The sequence below is a fragment of the Malus sylvestris genome, chromosome 17, assembly GCF_916048215.2.
Source record: "Malus sylvestris chromosome 17, drMalSylv7.2, whole genome shotgun sequence".
Taxonomy (NCBI): domain Eukaryota; kingdom Viridiplantae; phylum Streptophyta; class Magnoliopsida; order Rosales; family Rosaceae; genus Malus; species Malus sylvestris.
In genome coordinates this window covers 21,268,784-21,295,785 of record NC_062276.1, presented here as the reverse complement: position 1 = coordinate 21,295,785, position 27,002 = coordinate 21,268,784, and the positions used below count along the sequence as shown (strand labels likewise).

The 27,002-nt window shown below is 38.3% G+C and overlaps 2 protein-coding genes across 2 annotated transcripts; one reads left to right on the top strand and one right to left on the bottom strand.

Annotated features, from left to right (window-relative positions):
- Window positions 1-6,529: 6,529 nt before the first annotated feature.
- On the top strand, window positions 6,530-12,086 carry LOC126611373 (protein PAF1 homolog). Its single transcript, XM_050279608.1, has 12 exons — window positions 6,530-7,955; window positions 8,382-8,450; window positions 8,927-9,034; window positions 9,123-9,309; window positions 9,399-9,472; window positions 9,555-9,674; window positions 10,036-10,141; window positions 10,748-10,834; window positions 10,924-10,992; window positions 11,080-11,151; window positions 11,268-11,411; window positions 11,511-12,086. Exons 1-12 carry the CDS (start codon window positions 6,997-6,999, stop codon window positions 11,646-11,648), a joined length of 2,133 nt encoding a protein of 710 aa, XP_050135565.1. The 5' UTR covers window positions 6,530-6,996; the 3' UTR covers window positions 11,649-12,086.
- A 3,541-nt stretch (window positions 12,087-15,627) lies between these two features.
- Window positions 15,628-17,691, bottom strand: LOC126609608 (uncharacterized). Its single transcript, XM_050277462.1, has 4 exons — window positions 17,383-17,691; window positions 17,135-17,236; window positions 16,156-17,047; window positions 15,628-16,047 (listed from the first exon to the last, which is right to left on the bottom strand). The coding sequence occupies exons 1-4, from the start codon at window positions 17,629-17,631 to the stop codon at window positions 15,830-15,832; spliced, it is 1,461 nt and encodes a 486-aa protein (XP_050133419.1). The 5' UTR covers window positions 17,632-17,691; the 3' UTR covers window positions 15,628-15,829.
- Window positions 17,692-27,002: the final 9,311 nt, after the last annotated feature.

Sequence of the window (27,002 nt, the reverse complement as noted above, 5' to 3'; positions counted from 1 at the left end):
ATAAAATGTATGCAACGAGATGCATGAATGTACTCACTCCCTTCTAATCCCGTCAACACATACCTAAGGCACTCAAGCCTGCACGTCCCATACCATGCTTATACCACTTGGCTCCGAATACCTTAGAATATGAATTAACTCCCGTTCATCCCTTAACCTAATTTTTGTAATTAAACTCTCAGTTTCCACTTTATTAAACAGACACTTCCTCCAACGCCCAATTGTATATTCAAGCCCTTCCCCTGACACTTGACATATACAAGATTTCATTATTTTATAATCAACCAATTTGTATACTTAAGCCCCGCACCCTACGTCTGACATATACAAGGTTCATTATTTTATATTCAAGCCCTTGAATATCCTCACAACGCAAACACTTTACACAACTCAACACAACTTTTTTTCTTGCTTTGCATGAATGTTTATGTATATGTCATGTTCATATAGATACCAATACTCACATTTTATCTAACAAGCCTGCAAGTTTCAACATAAATTAATTTGATTAGTAACAAGAGTAATATAATCATTTTATTAATAAAATAATAATCTTTAATGTAAATGATGAGCAATATGTTACCATTTCCTTTTTTTTTTTTATTGTTTAAATTTCATTTCCTCCCTCTTGTTCTCTTTCTTCCTTCACCACTTCCGCTTCCTCTTCTTTAATATAGCTGATATTCTACATATGTAATAGGAGTCAGATTGCTAAAAAAACTTCCATGAAAGGGAGAGAAAGAAACTGGAGATGTTGGCCATGCAAAGAGGTTGGCATAAAAGGCTAGCTCAACCGAACATCAGCTGTTCGAACTGGGGTACAAGTCATAACATAGATTGGATTATAGTGGTTTTTGGATATGTTATAGATGAGATGATAAGGAACAACTTTTGTGAAGGAAGTGTTTTGATCGGAGCTCTAAAAATTGGGGTTTTGGTGCTCATAACATGGCTGTCCAATTTTCTGTGGGATTAGAGACTGAGTTGGTATTTTAAACATATTGGACGATCACACTGTTGGAATTTCCTCAAATTTGGATATATCATGGTAGAGAGACAGACAAACAACTCTCATGAAGAAAGTACTATGATATAATCTATGGATGATGGTATTTTGGGCTGTTAAATAGGCTGGACGAATTTTTAGTTTTTTTTGGATATCTTTCTTTTGATAGATGAAAATGATGGTGAGTTTGGTGGAGATTTGTTGGGTAAGGTCTCATGTATTTTTTATGGGATTTGTCTCACACTTTTTGTACATCATTCTCAAGGGAAATAAATAGAGATTTTCAATAGTTTGGTGGAAGTGCTTCTCATGACAATGATCTCCCAATGTAAATGCATAAACAACACAAGATTTAAGTGGTTCGCCAAATCGACTACATCCACTCGGGTTTGCTTTCATTATTTCACTATATATACGAGGGACTTACAAATACAATGACAGATGGCTTAAAGCCCTAAGAACATTTTAAAGAAATATAAGAAGGTAATATGAAAGGGAGAATTGCTTTCTTGTTGGAGTGGTTCCTTCTTCTTCTTTTTTCTTCTTTTTCCTCTCTCTTTTTCTCCATGTCTTCCGTTGGTTCTTGCTCCTTCCTTTATAAAGATTGCATGACATCTTCATCTCCAAAATATCTCCCAAGTGTGCCAATAGAAAGAAACCAAGTGTGGTGCCAATCATTAGACATAAAATGTGTTCCAATACCAAGGCAACAAGTGTTGTCCTAATGATTAAGAATGATAAGTGTTCAAGTGGCAAAGCAATAAGTGTCTAGTTAATTATGAACAAATGAATATCATGCAAGATGTTCCTTGTATCAAGGGCCACGTCCAAACTCTAAGGAATATGAATCCCACCCATTCTCACCTCATTGGAAGATTTGGAACAAAATTGAATAGAAAATATTGTAGCCAAATGATTAAGATTCCTCTTAGCCTTGTGAATCATCACTCTAAAACCACAAAATATTGCCAACTCATGCACTTAGACATACGTATAAGCCAAAGGCTTCCCACCTCCACATTTTGGAGTGATGAATAATCACCAATCATTAACTCCTAATGATTACAAACTTTCCACGTCAACCTATCTAGAGTAGTGACTAAGCCCTCCTCTTTATTCTCTAATGGTTGCCAAAACACCACTTAGCCTTTGTGAGAAAAGTAAAGCCTAACTCATCATAATCTCCTTCTCCAATTCAAACTAAAAATATCTCTAATTACATATGAATTTGAAATACTACTAGCTAGTTTTTGAAATAATTCGTAGCAAAAGGGATTTTACATTGAAACTATTTTACATATTGAAAGTAGGTTCTTGCATAAAAGATATCTAATAAAATCATTACATAAAAATAATTACCCACACACACACACACACACATATATATATAACCATTTTTTTTTAAATATGGGGATTACAAGCATTAACGTGATTCCCCTTTGACTCGAGAACTCATAACAAAAACCCAGCTCAGACTGTGAAAATACAATATTGTGGAATGCTTACAAAAAGAGATTCTACCAAAGTATATGGTGGTACCTGTTTGTGGCTGGGTTTGGTAGAGATTTAAGGACTGCCCAGATGGAAAAAGATTTGAGGGCTGCCTAGATGGAAAAAGATTTGAGTTCTTGGTTATATATACTTCCTGCTCTCAAATTTCACAAAATCCACAACTTATGGAAATCCTCCAAAATATTAATTTTTTTGAATACACTTAGATTTGGATGGAATTTAAAATCTCTAATAAAATCTCAATGGACTACACCTAGATTTGCATGGATTCTAAAATCCTTTAAAATCTTTTAATTGACTATACTAGGATTTTAAAGTCTTTTAAAATCCTCTCAAATCCGAGATTGACTACACCCGCTAATATACAATCGTCTTGGTACTTTTTCAATATATTATGTTAGCAACAATCCACCGTTTTCAATCTTGATAAATTCGTACCTACAAAGCAATCAATACTTTTAATCAAATACCAAAGCCTCACATGCCCACGAGAGGGAGTTGGCCAATGAATCATTGATGCCTAAGTTAGTTTTTTTTTCTAGAAAGAGTAAGTGTTTAAGGCTTATATTCTTAGCAAAAAACTTACCGAAATTTGGAGGTGATGAGGGTATTTATAAGAGGTAGTGGCATGCCATGCTGAAGGTTTTGTCCTATACATGGCAGCTTCCTATTGGCTAAGTTATGTGATGCGCAAAGGAAATGATATTTCCAATATATTAATTAGGAGATAATACCTTAATGGGAATATGTCACAGCCCGTCCCGGGATTTATATATCGGGAGCGTGAAATGACGATTTTACCTTCGACGTTACTAAGGTATGTGTGTAATATGTTTTGAATTTTCATGGTTCCTAAGTTTCTTTGGAAAAAATTGATTAAGTTGGGTAAAATTTTGAATGGTTGGATTGTTTGTCGGTTAAGGATTTAGACAAATGGATGGTGGGGATCATTTTGGGACATCACAAACCCTCCATCCCTCTCTCCCTATCCCGTGGACTCTCTCTCTCCTTTACCCCGACCCTCTCTCACCCAAAAACTGTACGGACAACACCAAAACCACCCCAAACTTCATGGATCGACGTGGAGATTAGGACCATCGTGTTCGTGAGTGTCCTACGAACTCAAAGATACCATTTTCAGGTAAGAACTCCTTCGTTTTCATGTTTAAAACCCGAGGACCGAATGTGGCACTATTCATGAACTTTATGTTTGTTGATTTTTAGGACAATCCAAGCTCACAGTGAGCTTTAGGAGGTCCTAAGGAAGCTCGGGGACATTCGTTGGGAAGTTTTGGACGTCGGGATCGTGAAATTCAAAGTTGGCCGAATTATCGAACTACCTCAGGTAAAATTTAGTGGAATTTAGACCTTGAAATTGGTGTAATGTGATTCCTCATGCTTAGAGCTTCATTTTGGTACCAATTTCGTGAAAAATGGTTGAAAAATGAGTGAGAAACCATAGTTGGAAGTTTTGCCTAGAAACCGGCGACGTCACCGGCGACCGGAGAAGACAATGGCATATTCCGTTAAAGTTAACGGAAAATGCTAACGCCGTTAGTTAACCCTAACGGTAACCGTTAGCTTTTGACGGAATATTCCGAGGAATATTCCTGACGCCGTCTGCGACTTCCGTTAGGGCACCTGCGCGTGGGCCGCGCGTAGGGCCGTGCCCTGGCCGGCGCGTGAGGGCGCGTGGAGAGTCCAAAAATTGTTCTAAAAATTATGCGACGTCCGTGACGTCGAGTAGATCGATGTGGTATATTCATATACCCAAATTGAGCACCGTATGAGAAGTTATTTCGAATTATTGGTGATGTGTTTAAAATTAACGTTTTTATAGTTGTTTCGCATATAGGTGACGTATATCCCGAGGACGAGCGTATCCAGGGACGCCACGGGGGTTACGACCCGTCGACTTATCAGTGAGTGGGCAGTTTTGATTTCGTATTACCTATATACAGTTATTTTTCCCAGAAAATACGTTTTTATGGAAGTTATGAATTTAATTGCCATGCATGAAATCATTGAGATATTTAGTTTGATTACTGATGCATATATATGTGAATTGACGCGGTGGACGTTCAGGTGAGTTTATTTATATTTCAGCTGAGTTATATATGTGAATTGCCTTGAAAGCTCATAACCTGCACCTAGGTGATAGTGCTTATATTGTTATTCACCACACCGCACGCTCGTCGATCCAAGTAGGTGGATGTCGTACAGACCATGTGAGGGTTCCGACATGCTAGTTGTACAGATCACTGGATGTGATTCCAACTAGTGGGTGACCTTAGTTATGCGCGCCGATGATTGATGAGAGAAGCACTAGAGCGTATTTATACACCTGTCATTGTACAGACTACTATATGTAGTTCCGAGTGACGTGCAGAGTTGAACCGTATAGGTCACCGAGGTGACTCCGGTTGGATTGGATGTTGAGCTTTAGAATCAGCCGTACAGGACCATTGTAGGGTCTCCGGTTGATTTATTATTTCACCTGATTGATATTGATGCATTCTGATTATATTTTGGACATGGCATATCATTTATGAGATATTATGATGATGGATATGTGCTGAGTTATGATGTGGCGTATATATATATGTATAAATACTATTTTCTGGGAAAGTATTCATGTTTTTACGGTGAGGGGATTAGAATTGTTTTAATGAAATGTTTTGAAAAACTCTTTGGTTTTACTGACCCACTCATTTTGTTTTGCGCCCCTCCAGGTTCTAGTTAGCAGTTGGTGGCTCTCGAGGTCTTTTTCCGGCATTCTGACAGACTCTTGTCATGTAGGACTCACCTGAGGGTGATGTATTTTTATTTTAGTCCTACTTGACTGCACTTAAACCTATGCTCTGAATTCACTTGTTTGCTTTATAACTAGTCCGGATATTTTAGTAGGTTGTTCTGTTAGAGTTTGGTTTGAATTCCTGCTTATGTATGTTGTTGTTTCGCTTCCGTGTCGCACTTATGGTTACGTCACACTCACGTGACGGCCAGCACACTTGGATCCTCTGGATCGGGGTGTGTCAGAATATCCCTAATTGATTGAGAGCCCTGCCCATTTAATGAGAGCAATTTTGTCTTACTTGAGTAAAAGTTCACATATCGCCTCTAGGATTTTTGAGATTATTTTTTGTTCCACAAATGCCCCCACATATGTTAAAAATAATTAAATATTTTATTAATTGTTTAGTCATGGGACACAAGTTGGCAGCCACGTCATGTATGAGATTAAAATGAAATAGTAAGTAAATGTATGAAATTGAAATGTTTTAATTTTTTTTATGAGGTTACAATTAATTTTGAGGAACTAAAATGTAATTTAACTTTATATTTACTATAGTGGATGCACCCGATACACTCGAGTTCAAAGCCCTACTACATTTTCAATTATTTAAAAGTAAAATTAGTTTTGTTAGGCTATTTTCATTAGTTTTCTAAATATACTAGTTAACATGTTATCATACATCCCTCCTAACACATATATATATTTTTTTAATTAATGCACTGCCAATAGCCTTGATGAGATGTCGCGTGTCTCATATTCAAACTTGGTAACATACGAGACACAAACACACAATAAATGTGAGACACTATGCGTTAATTTACGAAACACCATAATAAACATGATATTCTGGTCTCACTGAATATGGCATTCCATATTTGGGGTAATAAATACCCTCTTATTATGGAAAAAAATATCATCTTCAAAAATCATAATTTGAAAATTCGTTGCGATTAGCCCGTTAATTTTGTTAAAATTTGACGGATACGTCCACATAACTAAATTACTCAATAAAAATATAAACCCATGTTGGCGCACACCAAAATTATACAAATCATTGGGAGCGTTTACAAAATAAAAAAAATAAAAAACAATTAAATGTTCCACATATTTGTAATTTTGTAAAATTTCAATAAAATTTGAAAAAAAAGATGTTTAAAACCAACATGCAGCCAAATCATGAAATCCAAGATAAAAGCTTTCTTGTAGCCAAAAACACCAAAAACAGAATAACAGAGTGACGTGGTGAAAGAATCCGAGAGCTCACCAAACACTCTGTGCGCCTCGTCGTATCATATATAAATACCCAGAGGAACAGCGTCTCCTTCCCTCCGATCTCCGATCTCTCTCTGGTCACTCAATTTAGGGTTTTCTGATCCTCTCTGCAACTGTAATTTAGGGTTTGGAGCGAAATCTTAGCTTCCTCTCGTTCGCATATAATCTCCCTCATTCAATTCAAATTTTCAATTTTCTAGGGTTCTGGTTTTCGATTTTGTTTAGATATCTCAGCTATTCGATATGTAGGTGCGCATATATAGCTTACAATTGGGAATTTTGTTTTGGATTTTGATGATAAATTTGTTGCGTTAGGGTTTTGACCAGAGCGAATTTGGAAGGGACGTAGTAGAATTTGGCTTTTTGTGGTAAAGTAGATTGTTTGGTGCTCGAGAATTTGCTCAGCTATATGGCTTCATACCGGCCATTCCCACCCCAATCATCGTTCGCGCCACCACCAAATCAAAACCCTCTACCGCCAGCACCGCCGCTTCCGCAACAGCGAGGCAGTCAGTATAACCAGAATTGGGGATATAATGCTAGTAGTGGTGGTTCTGGTGGCAGCGATGGGGCTGTTCCGGCGGCTCCTTCTTCGTATCCACCAAATTACAATTACCAGCATAGTAGTTATGCCCCTCCAAGAACTCAACACCCTCGTCCACCACCACAATACAACTATCAAACACCGCCTCCACCACCACCCGAGTCTTCATACCCACCACCACCGCCCCCTCAAGCTCCTCCAGCGGGGCAAAGTAATATGCCATTACAGCCTCCACAAGCCCCCATGTACTACCAGAATTCTCAGTATTCACAGTATAGTCACCAGCCAATCCAGCCTTCGCAGCAGCCACTACCTCCGCCCCCACCACCTTTGTCCCCTAATTCTTCTGTACCACCGCCACCACCTCCCCCTGGTTCACCTCCACCACCCCCTCCTCAAAGTAAGGATAGTGGGGTAGATAGGGGATCCCATGACAAAGGGGCTTCCAGAGAGGCATCACTGTCCGGGAGGCGTGAACGTGGGCATTTGAATCATGGGGTTCCTGAAAAACAGCAGAAGCCCCCTGTTCCTTCAGTGCCAGCAAAAAAAGCAAATGGGCCCCCAGGGAGAGTGGAAACGGAGGAAGAGAGGAGATTAAGGAAGAAGAGAGAGTTTGAGAAACAAAGGCAAGAAGAGAAGCATAGGCAGCAGCTGAAGGATTCCCAAAACTCAGTTTTGCAGAAGACGCATATGTTGTCTTCTGGGAAGGGACATGGTTCCATTGTTGGGTCGCGAATGGGGGAAAGGAGAGCTACTCCATTTTTGAGTGGTGAGAGGACTGAAAATAGGCTAAAGAAGCCAACGACATTCGTATGCAAGTTGAAGTAAGTATGCTAACAATGGCTTACCTTTGTTTGAAGAACATAAATTTGCCCTTTCTAATTGAACTCAATCTTTTTCTGTTTTAATGGAAACCGACTTCAAACCTTGATATATCCATAACGATTTGATAATACGATGATAATTCATTCCTTGACAGTTTAAGTTGAACTGGTACTCAGTTGATTCTATATGTTTAGTGGAACATAATGATCTTTTAAGCAATATAACATGTTTTAAAATGTAAGCTTGTCTCAAACCACCGACGGTATGTGACAGTCAATCTCATATATCCTAGATGTCTGAACAACATTCTTTTAGTCTACTCCAAAGAAAAATAGAACAAAATAATTTTAGTTTGAATTGGTGCCCGCTCACCACTCTGTGTTTACTCCCATGATGACTCTAATTAAATTGTATTTTCTTTGAAGATTCCGGAATGAACTTCCAGATCCTAGTGCACAGCCAAAGCTTATGTCATTGAAGAAAGAGAAGGATCAGTAAGTCATCTCTTCTGTTGTTCAACCATCTAGACAATTATGCATTTAGCCGTGTTCACTGGTTCATGACTTTTGAGTGTGCAAGAATGAGTAATTGGCAGTTCATGAAATTTTAACTGTTAGAATATAAAATCCAGAAAAGATTGGTGTGGTGGGGGACACTAATTTACATGGCTCGGCTTAGTTTTAAATCTTTTGGGGAAACTAATAGTCTAGGTTGAGTTCATTTTTTCATGTTTTAACACCCACTCTATGGTTTAAGTATCATTGGGATTCTGGGATCCAGCATGTTTTTAAGTTATTGTTGAAGCTTGGACTATGGGAACCAATTCTTATGGTTCAGTTAATGACTTTATGACATATGATCGGCTGTTTAATTGTTATCCTTATTCCTTTGTTATCAAATTATTGAATTTCATGATCAAATTCAATTATTATTTTGTGGTAACTTTTACAATCTTCCCTCCCTCCCCCAGATATACAAAATACACAATAACATCGTTGGAGAAAACATACAAGCCCAAGCTTTTCGTTGAGCCAGATCTTGGGATTCCTCTTGACCTACTCGACCTCAGTGTATACAAGTATCATACTTAACCCTAAACTTTTTAAGATCAATAGTTTTGGTATTGCAAGACAATTCCGAACATATGTTTTTACTGGTTCAATCAGTCCTCCTCCTCCAAGTGTTAGACTACCCCTTGCTTTGGAAGATGAGGAATTATTGCGGGATGATGTAGCAGTGACACCTGTGAAAAAGGATGGCATCAGAAGAAAAGAGCGGCCTACTGATAAAGGGGTTGCATGGCTAGTTAAAACCCAATATATATCTCCTCTTAGCATGGAGTCTGCAAGACAGGTAGTCAAACAATGCTCTATTTTAGATGAGAAATATCTCTTTAAATTATTGGTAAGCTATGTTATAATTATGTGCATTGCCATCTACAGTCTTTAACTGAAAAACAAGCAAAGGAACTGCGGGAAATGAAGGGTCGCAACATTTTGGAGAACCTCAATGACAGGTTGCTCTGCGCCCACCTACTCTTGTGATTGTGAAACTAATGTTTATTATTTATTAACTAATTATAATGAATCATATTTCAGGGAAAGACAAATCAAGGAAATTGAGGCATCATTTGAGGCCCGCAAGTCACGACCTGTTCATGCAACCAACAAGAACTTATACGCTGAAGAGGTTCTACCTCTGTTGCCTGATTTTGACCGGTATGTAATATTTAATGTTCTATTTAAATAACATGATGATATATCCTTTATATGCTGATCTATATAAGTAAAGTTATTATATGTGGCGGCAATGGAGTATGGTTAAGTCAAGCTGTGCTGTTTATTAACAGCTTGTTATTTTAGGCGCCAGACACTTTGAAATCAGAAGCATCTATGTTCATAAATGGGCGTGTGTACATGCAGATTCTAGATATTATTTCAATGATGACAAATCTGAGAATGAACAGTTGGGCTGGCGGCTGATTAATTAAATACCTAAAGCATTTACTTAAAGAAATTGTATTGCCTCTAGAATGTTCATATTTACTTTGGGCTGTTACTGATGATTCTTTTGTAACAGGTACGACGACCAATTTGTCCTTGCATCATTTGATGGTGCTCCTACTGCTGATTCAGAAATCTACAGCAAGTTGGACCAGTCGGTTCATGATGCGTATGAATCAAGAGTGAGTTGGGGTTATGATGCATGCAACCAGTTTTTTGTCGTAAATTTTGGATGTTCAAACCTTCCATTTTCAATGTCTTGGGCTTTGCAGTCTATAACACTGTTTAGAAGTGAAAGCCCCAAAATCAGTGAAGTATAATAGAATTAAAAAAAACTAATAGAAGACCAACATATTTGTATGAATTGAAGACCAACATATTTGTACGAATTGGTCTGGTTATAGCTCTGGCAGGCAAACAAGAAAAACTAATATAACCTGTATCCACTTCGTCTCCCACTAAAAATAGCTCTGGCAGGCAAACAAGAAAAACTAATATAACCTGTATCCACTTCGTCTCCCACTAAAAAAATTACCCAGGTTTGCTCCTAACCATATTTCAAACAGTATTCCTTCACTTCCTGTTAATGTGTCTTAGGTGGTTGCTTATTCGTTTTGGTTGGGAAACAATTAATAATGCATGTAAGTGCCATCGCACAACATAATGTCCCTAGCTTTAGATGAATTTGAATGTTTTCATATTTCTCCAAAGTTGTACTTCGAATATTTTCTTGTTTCTTCAGCATCCAATAATTGGCTAGTAATCTGTTATGATCTCATCCATTCCAGGCCATAATGAAAAGTTATAAGGTAACAGGTGTAGATCCAGCTAACCCTGAGAAATTTTTGGCTTACATGGTTCCTTCACCGAATGAGGTAGGCATGCTTGTTTTGAGAACATTAGCATTAACAGTTCATAGCTGCTCTCGGGGCTCATTTATGATTTACCATTTCAATGGTGGCAGCTGTCAAAAGATCCCTACGATGAATCTGAAGATGTTTCATATTCTTGGGTTCGCGAGTATCATTACGATGTATGTACCTTGCCCACAGTTTAAGAAGTTAATAAGTTTGACTTTTTGACTGTTTATTTAATAACAAGCCTATTCATGTCTCAACAGGTAAGAGGTGATGATGTACACGACCCCACAACGTACCTTGTTTCCTTTGATGATGATGAAGCACGCTATGCGGTATCTCCTCGAATCGAGAATTTAATCTTTAATTATGCATGCACGTATTTCTTGATCTTTGTTTTTGGAGAAGTCTTCAAAGGTATCATTGTTATAAATTTTCCATTACAATGCAGCCCCTTCCCACAAAGCTTGTTTTAAGAAAAAAGAGATCCAAAGAGGGAAAAACCAGTGATGAGGTTGAGCATTTTCCTGCACCTGCAAGAGTGACGGTTAGGCGGAGACCAACTGTTGCATCAATTGAACTAAAGGATGCAGGGGTATGAGAACCTATTTGTTGAAATTTAAATTTCTTTGGGGGTAATATAGGGTTTTGATAATCGAATGATTGTAATTGCATGACTTGCCGCTGTTTTCAGGATTATTTAAGGGGATCTGTATCAAAATTGAGAACAAGAGGCTATGATGTTGAAGATACCCTTGAAAGGCCACAAAAGATTGCACGACACCATGATATGGATGAATATAGTGGTGGCGACGATGATTTATCCGATTAATTTCTCCGTTGATGTAAATGTCGCTGACTGTCGTGAAGGCTAGCAACTTATCTGGGATCTGCCCAAATTGCGATCGGATGTCAATGCAAAGTAAAGGCAAGTTCGAACTCATTTGACAGCTTGTTTTTGGGACGCCCATTCGATCTTCAAAATATCTGCTGCACGTATCATTAGCCAGAAGACATTTTTTCTCAGATACCATGAAATGGTAAGATGAAAAAGAAACCTTGTAAAGAAGTTAGACGTGTTTTAGAACGTTTTGATTTGAATATAGTGCTCTCGAGTTCATCCAGAAAGAATAGGTTTTCCCTCCCACCAGTTCTAATCCATGTCTTTTACTTGATTAGGTAATATGGTATTCAGCAATAAATTGTGCGCCTGCTTGTTTTATTGAATATTTGATTTTGTTATTAATATATTACATACTTTACAGAGGTATTTGTCGGTTCACCCTCTCTCTAGAGCTGCTAATTTTTCTTTTGAACTTTAATTTTAGCCGATTACTCTTTTGAGCTTTTATAATTAGTCAATTTCCTCTCTAAACTTTAACTTTAGCCGATTACCTCCCTAAACTTTTATAAATAGCCAATTTCCCCCTTACCATTAGATTTTTAAAAATTTCATCCTTTTTGCCCCCATATTGTTATTTATTGTCTGCTTGATCAAAATGAATGGACAATTAGATGAAATTTTTTAAAATCTAGCATCAGGATGGACAATTGGCTATTTATAAAAGTTCAGGTGGGTAATTGGTTAAAATTAAAGTTCAAGGAGGAAATTGGCTAATATAAATGTGTAGGGGATAATTGGCTAAAATTAAAGTCTACGGGAAAAATAGATAACTCTATATAAGTTCCAAGGGCAAATCGACAAATATGCCTTCTTTACCTCAAGTCAATTACTCAGATTATGGCCTACATTGCATTTTAAGCAACTTAGATTAAATCTTAAAATTCAATTGAATTTTGGGACGCGCATCTACTTTGCCATAACCGTCCAAACCAAAGCGTACTAAAGCGTATGTAACAGGGGCGGTCTATAGATTTATGAGGTTCGGGACGATGTTAAAAAATGTGCCCTCATTTTATATAAGAAAATGATTTGTTTTCACACGTAGGACATTGATAAAATTATATTTAGAAAATCACTTCAAATTTAATAATTTAGAAACATGGAAAAACTAATTTATTTTGTATCGTGAGAAGGATACAAAAAAACTCTAGGTTTACAAGTAGATAAATATGAGTTTTGTTTTCCATTTGAACTTTTAAAGTATTTTTGTATAAATCGTGAGGTGTTTTTTCTTATTTACTAACCTTAATATGGGATTAAAAAAATAATGATGTTTTTGAGTATTTAATTGATATGTATAAGTAATAAATGGGTACTGAATTAAACCTTTTTATGACACGTCATATGATTTGCAAATTTGGTCTAAAAATTTGGTCAACGCATTACTCTTTGTTGAATATTAGACTTGAATTGAAACAAATATTTTAAAATAACAACTTACATAGCTATTAGCTTCTAATTAAATATAAATTAACAACCAAACAAAAATTTGTAAAAATTGAAAAGAATAAACATGCACTTAGCATTTCGAACTTAAGACCTTTCATTAATGTTAAACAATAAACCATTTATTCTAATTAAACTTCTTGATTATTTAGCCAAACGTTATATATTTATACTCTTATGAAAAGAAATTTGTAAAAATTGAAAGGTAAATAAGCACACATGGTGTTTTGAACTCAAGATCTCCTCATTAATTTCAAACAACAAAACCACCAATTCTAGTTAAATTTCTTTGTCATTGAACCAAATTTTATAAATTTATACTCTTATGAAAAGATATATAAATATACCACCCTAATAATTTTGGTGCCTTCAATTATTTTGGGCCCCGGACGGTCGCCTTGCCAGCACTGGGCCTGGTCTGTAACATTCTTTTTTGTCAAGGTTTCTGAGTATGAATTTTTGGCGAGTTTTGGGTCCGGAGGCAGGTAGAAGGTCCCAGGGGTCAGGAAAGAGATCCTCTACATATCCCTTCCACCAAATCCACCAATCTGGGTCCTTGAAATTTAATCTAACGGTTAAAAACAGGCGTCCTTTAAAAGTTATAATAACTTTAGCCGTTGGATCAAATTTCAAGGATCAGAATCATCATCTTTGCATGTTGATGGAAGAGTTAAGCAAGCCATAGCTGGGTCCAATTGGGAGGTCTATTTAGTACCTATTTATTCAAAATTTTAAATAGCATGTATACAAGCACATATTTTACAAAATTACAATCTTGCCCTTCTATTATTTTCTTTGACAATTATTACATCACATTAAATACTATGTCGTTTTTGGTCATTTAACATATTCACAACAATTTATATAAAAGTTTACCAAACACTCAGATATTGTTAATTTTTTTTTCTGTTAACAGCACTTTTACCAAAAAAAAAAAAAAAAAACCAAACACTCAACAACTTTATTTTACAGCCTTTTATTCTCACATCACAATAGTAGTATTTTTTTTAAAAAAAAAAAGCACAACAATACCAAACTAGCCCTAAATTTGCACTTTACGGACAATAAGAGCTCGCTAAAGCTAAAACATTCATGGAAGTGAATTGAGGGATTTAGTGCCCCTGCTATATTGAACAATGTAAAACATTCTACAGAAAACTAAGTTGCCTCTTCACGTAATCGCCTAGCTGCCAACACAAGTACGCTGTGTATTCGAATATTTACAACTACTCAAACGCTCAACTAGTAGAAGCTGTTTTACGTACAACGATGAGTGATCCCCACACTGGAAAACGTTAAATTCACAGCACGATTCGATTTGTTGAGCTAGCGTTGGAAAAGTCGATGACCCTAGCCATGTTCGTTGTGAATGGAGTCCAAGGGAAGTGAGCGTATAAAAGTACTTTTGTTGGGACTCTAGGTAAGTCCTAGCAACAACTTTTGCATCACCAGCAGAGACCATTCCAGCATTAGCTTTCCTCCTCAGCAGCGCCAAGCAACCAACAAGTGCACCACGTAATCAAGCTATGAATAATTGCACTATCTAGTGGCCTTGATGACAGAAGCGTTAGAAATTCTGCAATGCAAACACATTCCGAGCTTCAAAACCATCCGACACTAATTCAAACTAATGCAAGTACCAAAACTTATTAAATTCGAAGCGCTCCCAAATAACAAAAAGGATAAAAAGTTTCATTATTTAACAATAATTTCGATTGATTAAAGTTTGATTCCATAATTTTCCGAACAGTGAGGCGTGAACCTGCTGGGAAGGAGAGCGAGACGTCTCAATGTGATGAATCAATTCACTCGGTCCAACCATTGCTAGCGAATATTGAGGTTTCAGGGTTTTAGGAAGTGTTGAAGAAAGGGGAGGGTTTTGCTAAATTATTAAAAAGAAAAACTAATGAAAAGGGCTTGAAAACTTTGAGTTTTAATGATAAGGACAAAATAAAGGGTAAAGTGAATAGTACCAGGATTGACTTTTTAGTGTAAAAATGTGGTTTTTCGTTAAAGTGAACAGTACCGGGTGCTTTTCGTTAAAGTTCCCTTAATAAAAAAGCCTACATTTATAATCTTCTCAACTTATTGTATGGTTTTACACGTTTAGTTCAGAAATAATTTTCTAAAACACATGTATGTCAAAAGTGCTTTTACTAAAAATAATTAAAACATTATATTAAAAATTCATGTTTTTTTTTTTATAAAAGCACTTTTAACTCATTCTGCTTAACATCAGTCATGAAAACTTTTGGTTATTTGAAAGCTTTTTTCTAGCCAATTTTAAGCACTATTGTTCTCTATTTAACAAGCACATTTTTGTTCTGATTTGATCACTCATAGTTTAGATTAAATAGAATATCGCTCGAATAAATAAGCCTCAAGCTTATTTTCTGATTGTTGCTTCATGAACACAACCACTGAGAGAGAGAAGGGCAAACTCCAGTAGCAATCAAAGGGCTTAGAACAACGATGAATTTCCAATTTTTAAACCATGAAGTCGGCAAAATTACATGTCCTTGCTGGTGGTTCGAGGTACAGTGGGGATACAAAATTATATGTAACAAGCTCCTTGTGCTTCTATAAGATAGATACGAACCACCTTGTACAAGCAAATCATAATTTTCGAAAGATCATGAAACTATGCAACCAAAAGCCAACTGCTAATCTCCATCGACAACCTCATCCAATCGGTCAAGAAATCCCTTATGAGTTACAGTGTCGTTAAATCGAACCCCATTCAAAGAAGCTGCTTCAAACTTTGTCCATAGCTCCCTCTTTAAAGTATTCTCACCAGGATGTTTGCCCGTTCGAACAACGCTTTCAGCTTCTTTCCAGATGGGAGTGCTTTCTATCAGTGAAAATCTGCCACCTGCAGTCTCTGTGACAAAAGAATAATACAAAGGATTTAAATCAAAACATGTCCAGTATGTTATCCGTGTGCTCACAAGTAAAATAGTACGAAGCAAACGATGAGTGGCGAAAATACCTTGAAGACAAGATGTCTTGATTGGGTGAGTGCCTCCTTGACAACCATTCTCTTTTGATACAGACAAATTAATTTGCTTATCTAGAAGACGCCCGGTAATTGGCAATTGTAAATCAGTAGCAGCGCTGCCCGGAGACTTTTCATCATGGGGATCAAGTAAAACACAAGTTTTAGGAGGCGATATGCACCATTCTGGTGATGATTCAACATGGTTCTTTCTAATTCCTGATTGGAACGGCAGTTGTAGCGCCAACAGCTCCGGATAACGGAAAGCGAGATCCCCAGAAGCTTCGTTGCCAGAGGAATCACTGGAATATGTGAATCCAACAGGAAAAGGGGTGGACTTATGAACCGCATGATGACCCTTGGGAGAAGACTCCGAAATGGGTTCAAGCACAACACATGATTTAGGAGGAGACATTTTTAGGCATGGAGTCATCACATTCACAACCATGGATCCCCCATGTTTCGGAAACATTGGCGGAGGAGAAACAAACTCAGGCTCAAGGCTGCTTCCTTCTTCAGTAGCAACCGAATCAGAAGGCTTACTTGGAGTTGACTTTGTTTCCATGAGGTCAAGCGAATTATCAGTTGCATCTCCGAAATTGGCCTTGAACTTGGGTATCCTATCGACGGTACATGAAGTAATTCTCTCAAAGACTGATGACCTAGAAGGGACCGGGGGTCTGGATGACAGAGACTTTGAAATGGGAAGAGGGGTTAGCTTAAACAGATGTCTCCCTCTTTCAATAGTGCACTCCGCGCGCCAGGACACAAGGGGGGAAGGAGAGATTAAGGAGTCTTGTGGACTCTCAATCTCTACCCTTTCGACTTCATCTGCAGCATACTCCGTTGGATCGGAGAGTGCCTTCTGAAACCTGGGCACCCATGGCTGCAAGCAATTGCATAAATTTGCATAAGGTGCGGATAATAACGAAATTCAAAGACTAATCATATGATGGGTATAAATTTCGCAGACCTTCAAAGACGAAAGCATTTCGGACAAGAAATTCACGAACGATTCGACTTCTTTTGTTGCTTTTCCTCGGCATTTAAATGCTTGCACAACCAATTCATCAATCTACCATTCAATTTCAACCCAAAATCACACATTCTGACAGATTCACAAAACCCTAAAGAAAATGAAATTTTCAAATAAAGACGAAAACTTCAACTTTCTGTAATTCCCAGTTCTGGTTGTTGAGATCGATGGAGGAATTGTGTTACCTGGTGAGTTAGGGCGGAGAGATCGGACTGAACGAGCAGGAGCCGATCGAGAGCGTCGTCGTTTTGGTGGTCCTTTTCTTCTTTATCATGTTCTTCGACCCTAAGCTTGTGCCCTTCCTTTTCCTTCTTCTTGGCGGTGGCGGAGAATTTAGAGAACCTTACTCCGCCGCCGCATCTGCCGCCATTGTTGTTCGATATCTCCCTCAGCGCTGTCCTCGCTGACCTCCCTTTCTCTTCGTTCCTCGGCATCTCTCTTCCGCTCTCTGTCTCTGTCACTCTCTCCTTTTGAATTTCATCAGTGGCGCTCAATTTTCATTCCCTTTTTTTGTTCTAGTTATTGGGTCCATCACTTTATTTGATCCGGACCCGGCCCATTACACCCCAGCCCACCACATAATTTAGAAAAACTGAAAATAGAGCCCACCACATATGAGTCCATATTTAGCTCTGTCGATAGATCAGATTTATTTCTAATTTTCTTTAATACATTGATATTTTTACATTATAAGGAGAGAGAGTTCGGTTAAGCCACACAATAGACAACTTAATTTGGTATCAAGTTATTCATCCACGAGATTCGAACCTAAAACCTCTCACTTACAAATGAAGAAGAATATCTCTATATCGTAGTAGTAAGTGGCATATTTATTTCTAAATTTAATTCAATATTTTTAGTCATGTTAGTATTTTTTTTCTAGGTCACATTTTCAGGCTAAAGCGCCTTTAATCTTTTGACTTGAGTAGGGGTAGGGATGATTCGGTATGAGATCCTAAACCAAAAATGGGATCCCGAATTTCAAATCGAAAATTTTCGAGAAGCGTATTTGACACACCCCGACCCAAATCAAGGCATGTTGGCCATCACGTGAGGGTGACATAGCCATGTGCACAATGCATAAGCAATAAAGATAAAAGAGAATACGAATAAATGTAAACCAACTCATAAGAGTACTAGTTAAGACAAGTGCTAGAATATGTGTGAATACACAATCAGAGCATGAGTAGCCTAAGTTCAGTCCAGAAAACAAGTACTAATTAAACGACACCCAAAGATGCCCTACATTTGTGATAGTCTGTCAGAATCTCCAATCAATCATTGTGAGCCACCAACGAACAAGCTTATCTAAAACCTGGAGAGGCGCAAAACAAAAAGTGTGAGTGGGCAAAAACAAAGCTTTACAAAACCATTTCATTTATCAAATGCTCTAACCCCTCGCCATAAAACATGTATAACTTTCCCAGAAATGGAATATAAATATATATATATATATATATATATATATAAATTCATGGATAAATAACATATTAGCCAGAACCCCTGCAAAGGTCTGTACGGCTGAATTCATAGCTCATTAGTTAATCTAGCCGGAGTCACCGCAAGTGACCTATACGGCACTACACTGCACTACATTGCATATGAGTCAGAACCATTGCAAAGGTCTGTACGACAAGACTGAGTGTAATATAGTTATGCTCAATGCTATGTTCTTATGATAGCTGTGCGATAAATCGCTAGTCACCTACGCGTCGGAATCACCTATGATGGTCTGTACGACAAGATTGTGCACCTAAATTGGATCTAATGTGAGCATATAGTGCAGGAGGTGACATTATAAATAGGCATGTACTATATCTTTGGCTAAATCACAATCACCCGGGGTGCAGGTTTATGTGCTCTCAATCACGTGTCACATTATCAATATCTCATATAACAAAACAATACTCACCTGGTACTTACCTGAGCGTCCACAACACCAATTCATATTATGCATCATATACTAATTCATATGCTGAATATAAATTTATATGCATGACATTTCAAAGCATACTTTCATTTAAACACATTTTCTGGGAAAATATCAAGTATATAAATATATACTGAAAACCAAAAGCCCACTCACTGATATGTCGAAGGGGCGTAGCCCCCGAGCCGCCCTTGACTGCGCTCGTCCTCAGGATAGGTCTCCCTTATATGCGGAACAACTAAATAAATGTTAATTAAAGCACATAGACAAAACTAGTTAATGACTTCTCATACATTGCTCAAATGGGATGTTTGAATATACCAACGTGATCTACATAACCTCACTCAATTTTCCACCAAATTTCATGAAACTTGAACCAAATTGAAGCTTAGGATGAATAGAACACAACCATACCTGTTTTGGGACCTAAAATCCACGGAAATTTGCCGAATGACCTTCGATAATCCGGTCAAACTTCAAATGCATCGATCTCGACTTCCTGACGTCCAAATTATGTCATTTTTCTTCTCCGAGCTTCGTGGAGAGGTCCCTAAGCTTCCTATAAGCTTGAAATCCTCTAAAAATCATGCATTTACGACTGCATGAACATTACCTCAAAACTGAAATCTTGGGTTCTCGAGTTTTCTAAGCTTTCCCTTCCTATAAATGGTACGAATGAACTTAGGAGCCTACAATGAACTCAAAGGTCATATTCTCCTCGTCAATCCGTGCCTAAATGGAATGGTTCGAGAATTGTCCATACGCTTGTATGGACGTTGCAGAAAATCGAGAGAGGGATGAGAGAGAGTGTACACAGGGAAATGGATAAGTGTGTGTGTGGTCCTAGTTGGTTACTAACCCACAAAACAAAGTAACAAGCCTAAGTCTTTTTCCAAGAACTTAGGAAATATTAGAATTGTCCAACTTAAGTACATAATACACATAACACACTTTAACGTTCAAGGGTAAATTAGTAACTTCCACGTTTGAGACTAAACCCACCTTAAAAATTTTGTCCTCGAAATTCGTACACAACAATACATCCACTAATAACCATAAAACAATCGCGGATACATCTCTCTCATCCGATCTTTTGTCTCCCATATAGCCTCCCCTACATAGTGATTTCTCCATAATACTTTCACCAAATGCATTGTCTTATTTCTCAGAACCTTATCTTTCCAATCCAAAATCGTCACATGCTCCTCGTCATAAGTCAAATCCGGATTAATTTCCAAAGATTGATGAGGAATCACATGTGAAGGATCTGCAACATAATGACGAAGTATAGAGACATGAAAAACATCGTGCACTTTGGACAACTCTGGAGGCAACTCAAGTCTTTAAGCAACTTCACCGACTCGCTCGGTGATCATATATGGTCCAATGTACCTAGGACTCAGCTTGCCTTTCTTTCCAAACCGCACAACACCTTTCCATGGTGATAGCTTCAGAAATACCCAATCACCTACATTATACATCTGATCAGTGGCATGTCTGTCTGCTAGACACTTCTGTCGATCCTAGGCCTCTTTCAGGTTAGACTTAATCATCTGAATATTCTGGGTAGTCTCCTCCACTATCTCAGGACCCACTAAAACTCTTTCACCAACCTCTGACCAACATAAGGGTGTGCGACAAGATTTACCATAAAGAGCCTCAAAAGGTGACATACCAATACTGGAATGAAAGCTGTTGTTGTAGGCAAATTCCATCAAATCCAAGCCAAGTGTCACCAAACTGCAACACCAAAGATCTCAGCATATCCTCTAACGTCTGAATAGTCTTCTCAGACTGCCCATCTGTCTGAGGATGATATGCCGTACTATAAAGTAATCTTGTACCAAGAGCTTCCTGGAACGCTACCCAGAACTTATAAGTGAATCTAGGATCACGATCCGAGATAATACTAATTGGAACTCCATAGTACTTCATGATCTTCGATACGAATAATTCAGCTAATCGGCTTAAAGAATATTTCTCCCTCACAGGAATAAAATGTGCTGACTTAGTAAGCCGATCAATTATCACCCAAATGCCATCATAACCATTCTGTGTATGAGGAAGCTTGTACACAAAATCCATTGTAATATTTTCCCATTTCCAATGTGGAATAGGAAGTGGCTGCATCAACCCAAACGACTTCTTTCTTTTTGCTTTAACTTGCTGACAAATAACACACCTACTCACATACTCAACAATTTCTCTTTTCATACCCGACCAATAATAAAATGTTTGAATGGTATGATACATCTTGGTACCTCTAGGATGCATTGCATATGCCGAAATATGCGTTTCATCAAGGATTTATTTATTTAACTCTGCATTATTCGGCATATACATTCTGTTCTCTTGCATAAGCATGCCATCAGTTTATCGAATTCTGAAATCTTTCTTCTTGCCTCGATTTCTTGCTTGAATTATTTCCCGGGTCTCTTCATCATTCGTCTGAGCTTCAAGCACACGATCAATTAAAATTGGCCTAACTTGAAAATTCGCAAGTAAGGCTTCCTCTCGATCTTCCACTCCTAACTCCACTCCAGTGGACCTCAAATTTGCAAAAAGAGGAACATGACAATCATAGATGGCATTAAGTCTAGCTGGAGTATTCCTACTAAATGCATCCGCCACTGCATTTGCATGACCATGGTGATACTCAATCGTGCAATCATAATCGCTAAGCAACTCAATCCACCTTCGCTGCCGAAGATTAAGATCTCTCTGAGTAAAAAGATTCTGAAGACTTTTATGATCTGTGAAGATCTTACATTTCTCGCCATAAAGATAATGTCTCCAAATCTTCAAAGCAAAGATGATAGTCGCTAACTCCAGATCATGAGTAGGGTAATTCTTCTCATGAGGTTTCAACTGTCTTGAAGCATAAGCAATCACCCTACCATGTTGCAGCAATGCACAACCCAAACCATTCAAAGAAGCATCACTGTAGACCTCAAAATTACCACTATCATCTGGGAGTGCCAAAACAGGTGCATGAGTGAAATAATACTTCAATTGCTGAAAACTTTGCTCATAATTATCATCCCACTCAAACTTAACATTCTTCCTGGTCAATCTCGTCAATGGTAAATCAATAACTGAAAAATCCTTAACAAATCGTCTATAATAGCCTGCTAGGCCAAGAAAACTCCATACCTCAGTGACAGTTCGAGGTTGCTCCCAATTCTCCACAGTTGCCACTTTTTGAGAATCCACTCGAATACCTTGAGCTGATATAACATATCCCAAAAATGCCACTTGATCTAACCAGAATTGGCATTTGCTAAACTTAGCATATAACTGGTGTTCCCTCAAACTTTTCAACACCAATTTAAGATGTCTAGCATGCTCTGCTATAGACTTAGAGAATACCAGAATATCATCAATGAAGACAATGACAAACCTGTCCAAATATGGCTGGAATACTCGATTAATTAGATCCATGAAGGTTGCTGGTGCATTAGTTAACCCGAATGGCATCACAAGAAACTCATAGGGCGTGTTTGGCATGCCGGATAACCCACTGGATAATACTATTTAACACTATCCGGTGTTTGGTGCCATTCCGTATTAAATTAGCACCGGATTATTTATGCGGTCCGGCCTATTTTATACGACGTAGGCCAGATAACTTATACACTCCAAATCGTTGGTATTAATTAGTCGGGTCGTTGAAAACAAAATCAAGCTGACTCTTTTTCCATCTCTCTTGCTAGTTTTAAATTGTGAAACTCAGTGCCATAAATGTTCTTCAATCTCCTTTTGAGGAAGTAAATGAACATGATAATCTTTGATGAATTGAGTTTTTAATCCGATACTGCACCAAACGCTCGATTAAATAGTCAGTACGCTCGACTAAATAGTCAGTATTATCCGATGACAAATTATCATATTCGACTGAAATAGTCAGTACAATCCGGCTGCCAAACGAGGCCATAATGACCATATCTAGTCCTGAAAGCTGTTTTAGGGACATCCTCACTTTTAATCTTCAATTGGTAGTAACCAGACCTCAAGTCAATCTTAGAGAACACACATGCACCTCGGAGTTGATTAAACAAATCTTCTATACGTGGCAATGGATAACGGTTCTTAATTGTTACCCGATTCAATTGCCTAGAATCAATGCATAGCCTCAAAGTTCCGTCTTTCTTCCTCACAAATAGAACTGGAGCTCCCCAGGGTGAAGTACTAGGCCGAATAAAACCTTTATCCACTAATTCCTACAACTGAACTTTCAATTCCCTTAATTCAGCAGGAGCCATTCTATATGGAGTCAAAGATATAGGATCCGTACCTGGAAGCAAATCAATAGTGAACTCTACGTCTCTATCTAGCGACAATCTAGGCAAATCATCAGGGAACACATCTGGAAAATGTCTGACCACACGTACATCCTCCACACTACTAGGAGCATTATCATTCAACACCACATCAGCTAAATATCCCTGGCAACCTTTCGATAACAACCTTTTAGCTCTCATGGCAGAAATAACACCATGCCTCACCCCACTAGGCTCTCCTACAAATGTAACTTTGAATAATCCAGGACGATGGAAAGTAACCATTTTCCCGTAGTAATCTATCTTGGCACGATTGTAGTGTAACCAATCAGTGCCTAAAATCACATCAAAATCAACAATGTCTAACGGAATAAGGTTAGCTGGCATAACAACCTAGGCATAGAAAACTCTAAATCATATCCTAAAAGTGTAGGACGAGGTTGTGTCACTTGAGTAAATGTATGAGAAACAACAGAATGCGTAGCACCACAATCAATTAATACTTTAGCAAAATGACCAAGAATATTTAACGTACACATGATTAAATCAGGATTGTTCTGAGCATCCTGCAGTGTCTTATTGTGGATACGTCCTTGATTTTGCTGTCGTCCACCACGACCTCTGTTAGTATGAATACCTCGTCCTTGTCTTGGCTGACCCAATTGTCCGAAGATCCTGCACTGCTAGCAGCAATCTCTACCTGCTGGGGTTGTCCCTCCTGGTACCACTGAGATCCACCTGCTAAATGTGGATGATATGGCATAGAACCTCTCGGATACTGTGGGTAACCACTCTGATAATGAGGGTCATGGGAGTACTGATACTGCTTTGAAGTATAAGGAGCAGCGTCGCCCTGATAATGATAAGCACCTTCACGACCATTTTGGGCATAACCATTAGGTCCTGAAACTTGATGGGTAGGCGCAGGTGGTGGTAAGGAAGGCTATTGGGGCCTCTGCTGATTCTAAGGGCAATGTGCAGCCCTATGCCTCATCTGTCCACAAGTATAACATCAACCGCTGCCTCTCCTACACTCCCCAAAATGCCTATTATTATATATGCGGCATAAATGAGCACCTGAACCACCCGAACCACTAAAATCTCTCTGCCTCTGAAATCTAGGGCCTCCAGAAAATCTACCACCTTTCCTCTGCACATTAGAGCTCAAGCCTCCACTAGAAGAGCTGGAACTGACACCACTTCTCTTAAAACTTTGGGTCTTACGAGGTCCCTGAGATGATTGACCTTTACTTTTATCATCTCGCCTTTGGTTCCCGTTCTTTTCTTCTTCATCTTCACTTTCATTGGGCATGTTATCTGAGTCCTCAATCCATAGTAAAGCCTCATAAAACTCCTGGTAAGTGGCATAGGAAGTCGATGTCGCTATAGAACACCATTTCTTCTTAGTACCCAACCTGAAACAACGGAGCATCTTAACCGGATTAGCAACAACCTTCGGATGATAACGAGATAAGTTAGTGAATCTCCTATAATACTCATTCGCTGTCATCTTCCCCTGCTTTAATTGAGTAAATTCTTGCTTTTTGCGATCAATATACTTATGGGGAATAAACCTTTTCTAAAACAACTGTTTAAACACTTCCCAGTCCGCAATTTCCTTTGGGGTCAGCTGATAAGATTCTTGTCTCCACCAGGATGTAGGTTTCAGACCCAAACACCAGGTAGTCATCTCGACCCATCTATTAGGAGGAAGATTCCCCTGACTCTGCATTACACGAAAAGTCTTCTTAACATGATTGATCCATTTCTCCGCTCCTTCGTGCCCTTCATTCCCCATAAAATGATTCAGCTTCAGATTATACACAGTATCAAGAGGTGTCATTTAAGGAGGATGAAGCGAAGACTGAATGGCATTAGCTATAACTTCCCCTAATTGAGCAATATCAGGGAAACTAGGCTCAACTGAGTAACGTGGCTTTCTAAGAGGCGGCATAGTTTTGACAGAAAACATCATAATGATTAAGATATTCATGAACTATACAGGATTGCTAAACCTAGGCTCTGATACCAAACTGACACACCCCGACCCGAATCAGGGCATGCTGGCTGTCACGTGAGGGTGACATAGCCATGTGCATAGTGTAGAAGCAATAAAGATAAAAGAGAATACGAATAAATGAAAACCAACTCATAAGAGTACTAGTTAAGACAAGTGCTAGAATATGTGTGAATACACAATCAGAGCGTGAGTAGCCTAAGTTCAATCCATAAAACAAGTACTAATTAAACGACACCCAAAGATGCCATACATTTGTGATAATCTGTCAGAACCTCCAATCAATCCTCGTGAGCCACCAACGGACAAGCTTATCTAAAACCTGGAAGGGCGCAAAACAAAAAGTGTGAGTGGGCAAAAACAAAGCTTTACAAAACCATTTCATTTATCAAATGCTTATGCCATGCCATAATATAAAATAGAATAAGTAACTCAGGTGAAAATAAATTCATGGATAAATAACATATTAGCCGGAACCCCTGTAGAGGTCTGTACAGCTGAATTCATAGCTTATTAGTCAATCTAGCCGAAGTCACCGTAAGTGACCTATACGGCACTACACTGCACATGAGTCGGAACCACTGCAAAGGTTTGTACGACAAGACTGGGTGTAATATAGTTATGCTCAATACTATGCTCTTATGATAGCTATGCGATAAATCGCTAGTCACCTACGAGTCGGAACCACATATGATGGTCTGTACGACAAGATTGTGCACCTAAATTGGATCCAATGTGAGCATATGGTGCGGGAGGTGACATTATAAATAGGCCTGTACTATATCTCTAGCTAAATCACAATCACCCGGGGTGTAGGTTTATGAGCTCTCAATCACGTGTCACATTATCAATATCTCATATAACAAAACAATACTCACCTGGTACTTACCTGAGCGTCCACAGTACCAATTCATATTATGCATCATATACTAATTCATATGCTGAATATAAATGTATATGCATGGCATTTCAAAGCATACTTTCATTTAAACACTTTTCTGGGAAAATATCAAGTATATAAATATATAATGAAAACCAAAAGCCCACTCACTGATATTTCGAAGGGTCGTAGCCCCCGAGCAGCCCTTGACTGCTGATAGGAACATATTTATGCGACTTAGTTAGCTTGTTCTTGTGTATTTGTGTTCTTATTTCTTAGTTAATTATGTATTTTAAGCTATTTTCATGTGTTTGTAGGTCATAATAACAAAGTTGGCAAGAAAGTGCATTTTGGAGCATTTTTGAGCCAAGATTGGATAGTGCAAGCATGGAGACATGAGGATGGACATTTTTGAAGATTTGAAGGCTAGAAATCAACATGTGTGTGTGCAAGTGTGTTCCTACAACTCCAAACATCCATCCACTACACCCATTACATCCACTCATTACCAAACATCCATCCACTACACCCATTACATCCATTCATTACCAAACATCCACCCACTACACCCATTACATCCACTCATTACCAAAACACTCACCCACTACACCCACTCATTACCACAACACTCACCCACTACACCCATTACATCCACTCATTACAACTCCATACACTCCTCTCCCTAGCCTATAAATACA

Bases quoted from the DNA above. Each gene is read 5' to 3' on its own strand.
- LOC126609608 (XM_050277462.1), bottom strand. From the start codon at position 17,631: ATGCCGAGGAACGAAGAGAAAGGGAGGTCAGCGAGGACAGCGCTGAGG. The intron at 17,048-17,134 runs GTCTGCGAAATT...AATTGCTTGCAG, and splicing joins AAATGCTTTCGTCTTTGAAG to CCATGGGTGCCCAGGTTTCA. The intron at 16,048-16,155 runs GTATTTTCGCCA...CTTTTGTCACAG, and splicing joins CAAGACATCTTGTCTTCAAG to AGACTGCAGGTGGCAGATTT.
- LOC126611373 (XM_050279608.1), top strand. From the start codon at position 6,997: ATGGCTTCATACCGGCCATTCCCACCCCAATCATCGTTCGCGCCACCA. The intron at 9,035-9,122 runs GTATCATACTTA...TGGTTCAATCAG, and splicing joins CTCGACCTCAGTGTATACAA to TCCTCCTCCTCCAAGTGTTA. The intron at 10,993-11,079 runs GTATGTACCTTG...ATGTCTCAACAG, and splicing joins TTCGCGAGTATCATTACGAT to GTAAGAGGTGATGATGTACA.